At 31.2% G+C, this 9836-nt stretch overlaps 1 protein-coding gene across 1 annotated transcript in view; it reads right to left on the reverse strand.

The window, feature by feature from the left end:
* The window catches only part of LOC106474473 (serine/threonine-protein phosphatase 4 regulatory subunit 1-like), a 207692-nt gene that overhangs the window by 9645 nt on the left and 188211 nt on the right, over positions 1-9836 (reverse strand). The window contains exons 8-13 of the mRNA XM_022379717.1: positions 8859-8963; positions 5395-5460; positions 3692-3850; positions 2579-3504; positions 1790-1956; positions 1040-1161 (exon numbers count right to left, since the gene is read on the reverse strand). Coding sequence (XP_022235425.1) covers positions 1040-1161; positions 1790-1956; positions 2579-3504; positions 3692-3850; positions 5395-5460; positions 8859-8963 — 1545 coding nt within the window. The remainder of the gene's footprint in view (positions 1-1039; positions 1162-1789; positions 1957-2578; positions 3505-3691; positions 3851-5394; positions 5461-8858; positions 8964-9836) is intronic.

A 9836-nucleotide genomic window follows, 5' to 3' on the forward strand; every position in this document is an offset into this window, starting at 1 on the left:
ATGGTGGTTGCAAGATCGGTCAAATTTAGTGAACCTGTACAGAGATTAATTACTGAAAATAACAGATAAAATATAGTTTTTTCTTAAGAAATGTTTGATAACTGTCCAGACATTATAAAGATTTTGCATGCAAAATTTCAAAATTTTCTGATGCATAAAAGTATTTTTAATCTTAAAATTATTTTGCATGATAAATAGGGATGATGTGAAAGGAAAAAAAAAAGGCATGAGAGAAACATTGCTTTACAAACCTTAAGACTTCATAAAAAATTAGATAGTTTGGATATGAAAACATTGTAATGTTTACTGATAAACTGCCAAATTTCATTAACAATCACTTACTAATTTAAAAGTTATAGCATTGAAACTATAACATGAACAAAATGGCTATTTGGTAGGTCCCAGGGACTAAGCTCTGGTTGAAAGAGTTAAACTGACAAAACATGATAACTATTTAGGGAAATAGGAAGGATAAAGTAGCAAAAAGACTGAAAATATCCTCAATAATACCATACTTATTTGCTCAAATAAGGCCTTCCAATATGAAGAGTTAACTGTAGATTTCAACTACATGTTGTGCAATCCTGCCAACAAGGTCCTTTCACTCAACACCAGAGCTCATCATGTTCAGCTAGGTTACAAGATTTAGTTGAAATCCTAATTAAAGCAGTAATTTACAAAAAAACAAATCATAATATCTATGATGTTATATGTAACAAAGAACGATCCTTTCCAGGGGTATCAAGCGTGAATAAACTTCATAATATAACAGTTTATCATAAATACTATATCATTTTAGGAAAAACCTATAAAGGGTCAGTTATATATCTATTTATATGTTTGTTCTTTAGTAAAATGATGATGTACATGTTACTTACTCATTGCTAGGCAAAGGAAAAAGAGACATAACCAATGTAAACATTCATGAAAGAGAAATTAATGGAAAAAGGGAAAATTCTTCACAAGACAATGCAAATACTTTTAATTTTGCAAGGAGTTAATTCTTACTTTCCTTCAGCTATTGTTCTACATCTCTTACCTGATCGGAGGGAGAAATTATGTGTTCTTCAACAGAAAGGGAGGTTCCATGTGCTGCATGCAAAGGCTGGAGCAACATTTCCACATCAGGACTGCAAAGGTTCATTCTGGTCTTTCTAAACTCTGGTGGACAAAACTAATACTGTTAAACTGCCTGTGTCAGTGTGGTTTCTTTATAATTTACCATGGTAGGTGACAGAAAATTATTCTGATGACTCAAATTCTTATTTATTGAATATTATTGTTAAAATTATCATATTCTGACAATGCATACAAATAAAATAACTTAGTATTTTTTGTAAAGAAAGTATGCAAGTTTTTCTCAAGTATGAATATTGTTAGAAAAATCAGAATACCTGATCATATGTGTGTGTGTGTGTGTGTGTGTGTGTGTATATATATATATATACACACAAACACATACACAAACAAAATAATTACTTTCATACTAACATAACACAGTTAATGTCACATTTTAGGTGATAACAAAAGTTATTATTGAACTCAAAATTTGTTTGTTTTTTTTGAAGATACAATATTTCCAATACTACAAATCTAGTAGTAGTGTTAGTAACTTCCCTTAAAAGATAGTAATTTTACTAAAGGAAACAACCATTTGGAAATAACCTTTTTTTCAGTGCTTCACATTGATTATATATTGTTTTATTTAACCCTTTTTATTTCATTCTTTTAAGAGCTATTAACTTATATTAATGTAGTATTTACATACACTCTAGAGTCACAGACAAACCTGAAGATTCTCCATGTGTTAGTAAAACTGAAGCTTCATTCAAACTAGAGGATAGAACTTGGGTAGTAGACTTCTGAAGGTCCGTCAGTGAGCTAACATAGGTTGTTTGCACGTGAGCTGTACTGTATGAAGTTTCTTGAGTTTGCATGCTCGAAGTTGAAGAATTACTAAAACAAAAGCTCTGATTAAATAATCAGGAAATGTTACTTAAGGTAAAAGTTATTTAAATTTTCTTTTATTAAGTTAATTTAATAATTTTCTAGTAATTCTACTAGCAGTATTGAAATTTATTAAACAAAAAAATATTTTTCACATTCATATACAATTTAATGCGAAAATGTAATTATTACACTAAAACACATTAGCAAAACCGATCTAAAATTGCACTGATCGATCATATATAAGGAACTTATTTTTTATTTAAATAAAATTTTTTACGAAGTTTCACAGATTTTTCAGAGCTGTATCTGTGCATGAAAAAAACAAAGTTGAAACATTTTAATAAAAAGGCATATTCAGTTTGATATAATACTTTGAATCAGATGAAACTATTTAAACTGACATGTAAGATAATACAATCTACTGAGTGAAATTAAAATCAAAACTACTTATCAAGCACGAAATAACATACACCATACACAAACTTACACAATAAAATAAGTTCCATCTAAACCTTAAAAGTTTATTTTTTACACAGATAATGTTCTATTGATATTCATTTTCCTTAATTGTAAGCCCTGCTATAATCTATCTGCTCACATAGCTTTACCATAAGAGAACTTTTCTTACCTTAAATTTTGGCTTAGCTTAGTTCTAGCTAGGTTTTCACTGAGAGCATTCATTTCAGCCTTTTGACAACTGTCATTCTTTTGTACTGATGTGAGTAGGACACTCAAATCTGAAGAGCAGATCTGCTGGTGGTCAGTATCATGTACTCTGGACCTGATGTGGACGTTGGTGGTTCTTCCTGCAAGCTCAATATCTAATTCGATATCTGGAATGGGGATACGCCAAAACTGAAATGTGTTGAAGGCACTTTCACTATCAATTCGAACATGCAGATGTCCATCTTTGGAAGTCACAGTTAATGGCGATTCTGAAACACTTTCTTGTCTGCTGCGGGAACCTTCTGTGATAAAATATTTGGAGCTTCCAGCTTCACTAAAGCTTTCTGATTCACTAACCCTACGACTACCTGAACTCTGACTGGATACATCTGTTGGAGGTCGATGTTGAAAAAACTGTTCAGCTAACTTTTCTTCAAGAGAAATCTCCATGCCACTTTCTTGGCCTGAGTAGACTTGAAAAACATTGTTGTTGCTATCTCCACTATCAGAGGAATCTTCTGATGTTAGTTCCATCTCATCTGATTCAGCAGCATTATGACTTTCTATCACAGCAGAACTTGCAACATTGAAACTTTCTTTATGTACATTTGGATTTGCATCAGATTTACTACTCTTTATATGACTGGTTTCTATGGAACTCTGGGGAGCATTTTGATCAATTCTATCATCACAGTCTACAGATTCAGATTTTGTACTAACAGGAGTACTCTCGCATTCAGTAGATGGTACCACATTTTCGATTACTGTACTGTCCACTTCCTCCTTGACCGTGATAACTCCATCTTCACTATAATAAAGACCCGTTTTACTAGGATCAGCAAATGTTGAGATGAAAGGGCCTAAAGCTTGATAAGCTGCCATTCTTACCTGTTTCAGATACATTTTTGAATAAATGTATTATTCAAATGAAACTTTTACCATTACAAAAACTTCTTAAAACCAAATATTCATGGAATGTTGTAAGGAATTTAACCACACATTTTGTTTTTTTTAATAACCCATCAATCTCAAAAGGAATAAAAAGATAAAATAAATGAAACTACACATCACTTACCCAGCGAGACTGGTCACATAACAAGGAAACAAAAAGAGGAGCTAGCTCTTTACGACGGGTTTCCATGGAACATACGCAAGAGATTGGCATAAAAACTTCAGCACATGCTTTCCTTACACCCCAAACACCATCCTCACATAAATACTGGAACTTGTAAAGCTAAAAATACAAAGTGACATGGGAATCAGATTGAAAATGTAGAAATAAACATCAAGTTTATAAAAAAAGAGGTTAAGTTTGGTCTGTTATGTAATGAGCTGTGGAAAATTTAGGATTTCTTATCTAAAAAAAAAATCAACAGTACCAGCAAGCAAAAGTTTAAAAAATGACGAATGACTAAAAGTGAGGGTGAGACTTTTGTCTCTATCCTTCCTTATGTTCTGGTGGTAATGTTAACATTTTCCTTACTTGAAAATGTTTTTCTGATAGATACTCACCCCCCACACACAGTTTAGCCACCTTTCTCAGTGTGGAACAGCTGAAGAAGATAGATAAACTGTGTGTATGGAGGTGAGTACTCATTTCGGAATTGTGTGTTTATAAAATTTTTGGATTCAATATTCATTCACAGGAAGCATAAAAAATATGTTTATAAAAATCTTAAAAAAACAGCTCAAACACTTATAATAATCTAGAATATAATTCTCTGAAAACTAAAGTGGAAATAGCAAGTTTTAAAACCGTTTTGCATGTTATGGAGGCAGAATTGCAATGTCATGACAAAAAAAAAAGAAAAACTAACTGTATGACACGTTAAAATACTCTAGGTATATAAAAAAAGTAAATAGATTCATAGGGATATAAACATGTAGATTTAAGAACAAACGGACAGTTGTTCAGTAGACTGAAAAAACTAGTCTTGAAATAAACAGGAAGAAATAACTGCTTAAGAGAATGTAAAACCTAGCCTTCAATAGGCTATATAAAGTCTAGGTTTTGAAAGACTAGTTAGCTGAAGATGCTATAAAACCTAGCCTTCAGAACAAGTCTAGGTTTTGAAAAACTAGTTAGCTGTTTAATATGCTATAAAACCTAACCTTCAAAACAAGTACACAGATAAAAACAACATTCTCTTGCCTAATATTATCAAAAGTACAAAAATGTTCAACAAGAAGTAAAAGATACTCTTTAGAAAAAGTAGCTGTTCAATAGATTTTATGTCCTAGTCTAAAGGAAAAGGCTACATCCAATAAAACAATTGGTTAAATAATACAAAATAAACATGTAAAACTTAGTGTGTGAATAAGCCTTTAATTATATGTGAACAAAGCAAACAATTATAAATTCAGTGAAATACAAATAAAGATGACAGTACTTTTACTTAACTCTGTTTAACAGTCTTTTAGAAGAGAAAAAATTATCAGTGGCATTTCTATGTTATGTGTTCTAATAGTTATTAGTAGAGCTGTAGCACACACATATAGGTACAAAATTACATTCAAAATTAAATATTTCTATAAATTTTGACTCTTAAAACAACACAAAAATTATAAAAATTGAAATTTTTATCTAACTTGCTGAGTACAATACATAATTACAATTTTAAATGCTGGCTGAATCAATGATTGTTTAACTTCAGGTTTTATATGTTTTTAAGTTCTCAATTCAAAATTGCTCAAAATGTATTTCTTTTAATAGTTCTGATCAGAATTTTACTGCATTATTTTTCTGTAAGATTTAATAATCATGACATAATTCCATACCAGAATGTTTTCTGTTATCTTTTGTCCAACCACTCCACTAAATGCTCCAAAATTTGATGCACACACCTGTAAAGTATTTTGTGTATAAAATTTCACTGCAACCAAGAAAGTACTGCTGAGTACAAGCTAAAAAAAAAAAAAAAATAGAAGCTTCTACAAAGTTTATGGCGTATGATACTTAAGCCTTTGAGACATCTAAAAACATTCATTTTCAGAGTATTTTTAGCCAGTACTAATAACATGGTAATTTAATTATTAATTTAGTTTTCATGGTGTCTGGTTACTGCTAACATTTTGATGAGTTGACATTAATCTCTTACGTTACATTCAATCATTTATGAATACCAGAAGAGTTGTTAAACACTGGAACATGGGGCCTGTGCACCTATTCTATTTGACAGTGCCAGGATCTCCAGTTAGTGTCTTGAAAAATCACAATATAAAACCACAATTGATATCATACTGAAACACCGAAAAATTCCCACACCTATGGGCCCAAGCTCTGAATCTTTTAAGTATCTAATGATGCCTCTCCACTGAATACATCAGAAGGAACATACAACACAAATACTTCTTACAATTATAAACTATTAAAATGCAAATACTTTTGGGATGGGGGTTGGTAAACAAAAAATGACGTATCTATTTTGTATTAACCAATCAATAATGCTGCATACTTATTTTCATTTAGACTGACGAATTTTGCATCAAAACAAAATTTTTTCTGACAACTTAATAAATATAAATATATACACACACACATATATATATGTATTGTAGATGCTTTTAAAAGTTGCTGATATTAAAAAACTGCCATCCTATTAAACTTTTCTGTTTTTCCCAAAAACAATATCACTCTTTCAAGAAAATAAAACAATACACAAAACAAAAAATATAACTATGAATATTATGTACTATAAATCTGAAGTAGGTAGCTCTTGCATCATTTTTCTAAGGCACAAAGCACTTTTACGATGCTTATATCAATTTTACTGAGGAATGTAAAATAGTGTTAGTAAGGCATGTACCATAATACTAACATGTGTATCAGATTTATTAGAGCTTGTACCATTGTTTTACTATTGTGTACCATTGTTTTATTAATGCATGAACCATAATCTTACTATTGTGTGTACCATTTGTTTTATTAGTGCATGTACCATAATCTTACTATTGTGTGTACCATTTGTTTTATTAGTGCATGTACCATCTGTTTATTAGTGCATGAACCATAATTTTACTATTGTGTGTACCATTTGTTTTATTAGTGCATGTACCATTTGTTTATTAGTGCACGAACCATAATTTTACTATTGTGTAAACCATTGTTTTATTAATGCATGTACCATAGTTTTACAAGTGTATATACCACAGTTTTATTAGTGTACATACCATTATTTTACTAGTGCATATACCAGGGATTCTCAAACTGTGGTACACATACCACTGGTGGTACATGGAGCTAATGTCGGTGGCGCACAACACAATTATTATAAGAAATCATAAAATTTGTAATAAGCCCTATCTGAGCTTGCCACGTACATATACATACTACTCTCCTCACTTATATACTCGCCCTCTGCTTGCACAGACTCGCCAGTACTTCTTCCCTTAAAATTGATAAAAATTGTTCCACATATCCTTCAATTGTGCCAGAAAAAAACAATCAGATCTTTCGCATTAAGGGGTAAGTGTTAAAAATATGAATTTTTTTTTCTAGGTTTTTATCTTTTTTTTAAAAAAATTAGGCCTGGGTTTGTGATTTTAAAAAATGAAACAAATAGTGCTGAGCCTGAAACATTTGCGAACCACTGGTATGTATCATTGTTTCATTTTTGCATGTACCATAGTTTACTACTGTTTGTATCATTGTTTTACTACTGCATGTACTATAGTTTTACAGGTGTGTGTACTATAGTTTTACTACTGTTTGTATTATTGTTTTACTACTGCATGTACTATAGTTTGCTGCTTGTATTATAGCTTTACTAGTGCATGTACCATGTTTTACTAGTAGATGTGCTATGGTTTTACTACTGTTTGTATCATAGTTTTACAACTGTTTGTATCAGTTTTACTACTGTTTGTATCATAGTTTTACTACTGCATGTACTATAGTTTTACTACTGTTTGCATCATTGTTTTACTACTGTTTGTATCATACTTTTACTAGTGCATGTTTTACTAGTACATGTGCTATGGTTTTATTACTGTTTGTATCATAGTTTTACTACTGCATGTACTATAGTTTTACTACTGCATGTACTATAGTTTGCTGCTTGTATTATAGCTTTACTAGTGCATGTACCATGTTTTACTACTGTTTGTATCATACTTTTACTAGTGCATGTACCATGTTTTACTAGTAGATGTGCTATGGTTTTACTACTGTTTGTATCATAGTTTTACAACTGTTTGTATCAGTTTTACTACTGTTTGTATCATAGTTTTACTACTGCATGTACTACAGTTTTACTACTGTTTGTATCATAGTTTTACTACTGCATGTACTACAGTTTTACTACTGTTTGTATCATAGTTTTACTACTGCATGTACTACAGTTTTACTACTGTTTGTATCATAGTTTTACTAGTACATGTACCATGTTTTACTAGTACGTGTTATAGTTTTACTAGAGTATTTATCATTGTTTTACTACTGCATGTACTATAGTTTTACTACTGTTTGTATCATAGTTTTACTACTGTTTGTATCATAGTTTTACTAGTGCATGCACCATTGTTTTAATAGTACATGTGCTATAGTTTTACTAGAGTATTTATCATTGTTTTACTACTGTTTGTATCATAGTTTTACTAGTGCATGTACTATAGTTTTACTAGTGCATGCACCATTGTTTTAATAGTACATGTGTTATAGTTTTACTAGAGTATTTATCATTGTTTTACTACTGTTTGTATCATAGTTTTACTACTGTTTGTATCATAGTTTTACTAGTGCATGCACCATTGTTTTAATAGTACATGTGCTATAGTTTTACTAGAGTATTTATCATTGTTTTAATAGTGTGTGTGTGTGTGTGTGTATATATATATATATATACCATAGTTTTACTAGTGGATGTACCATAGATTTACTACTGTATGTACCATTGTTCTATTAGTGCATGTACTATGGTTTTATTAGATATTATAACATAGATTTACCAGCACTTGTACCATAATTCTACTACTGCACGGACCAATTTTACGGGTACTTGCATTACTTTTACAAAAGTGTGTAATAGTTTAATGATTACATATTTCCTAAATCTTACTAGAGCACATAGCAATCTTAATAGGGCCCATACCAGCCTCACTTGGAACACACAGAAGAAGTAACGTGTCATAGTATCAAAACATGTAGCTTAAGTTCATGTTATTTATATACATCTATTCTACATTTTCAATCCAAACTTATATACTATTTAAAACTATTCCTAAACAACTTTTTTAACTCTTACCTTTCGTATGTGGAAAGAGGCATCTAGACAAAGATTTCCAAACCTCTCTAGAAAGAGTCTTTCTGTCATCTCTTTACCAACCAAAGGCGCCATTCTACTCATCAACTAATGAAAAAGTTTCAAACAGGACTTTTATTTTCAAGAAATATCAACCATATGTATATATATATATATATATACACATGCTTACTATTAAATATTTATTTTTATTTCAAAAATCGTTTTAGTTAATTATCTCAGTCAATAACACAAGAAAAGTGTTACAGACTACTACTACACACATGAGTTATTGACATACATAGGTTTATCTTTTTACCTTCCAAGTTATCATGTACAACCAATTATAGCATATCCATTCAAGATTTGATAGGATAATTTAATATTTTCTAAATAAACCACTTAACAGGAGGTATTCAGCATATTTTAAATAAAGTTTACAAAGTGAATGAACCAAACTAGTTTTACTTTACATACCAGTAAACATAACGAGGTTGTTACTGGTAGACAGAATATTGAAATTAAGTAATACTACATCATTCCATCAGTCGTCATGGATACATTAGTGCTTTTCCATGTACGTTACGTACGTGTGTGTGTGTGTGTTTATATCTATCTATATATATACTGCCTATCTTATGGTTGCTGTAGTCCTCCACGCAACAGAACTACTAACTAAGGGAATGTTCGGAATTAATGTCGAGAATTCCTCCTAGCTAAAACTTCCCTGCAGAGCCGCGCTTCTGTGCAACACGCGGTGAATAGGTAACCATGGTAACAGCGCTCCTAGCTGCATGGATCGCAGAAGACCTGGACACTGGTCTAAGGCACTCACGCGCGAACACGTCATTAGACCGGGAGGACGCAAAATAAACGGTAAAAGTGATAAATGTGAAAGTAGAGGAATTTCTCTCTCTCTCTCTCTCTCTCTATATATATATATATAATGGGAGAGAGAGAGAGACACGTGTGTGTATGTAT

This window comes from Limulus polyphemus, unplaced genomic scaffold (assembly GCF_000517525.1).
Source record: "Limulus polyphemus unplaced genomic scaffold, Limulus_polyphemus-2.1.2 Scaffold139, whole genome shotgun sequence".
Classification (NCBI taxonomy): domain Eukaryota; kingdom Metazoa; phylum Arthropoda; class Merostomata; order Xiphosura; family Limulidae; genus Limulus; species Limulus polyphemus.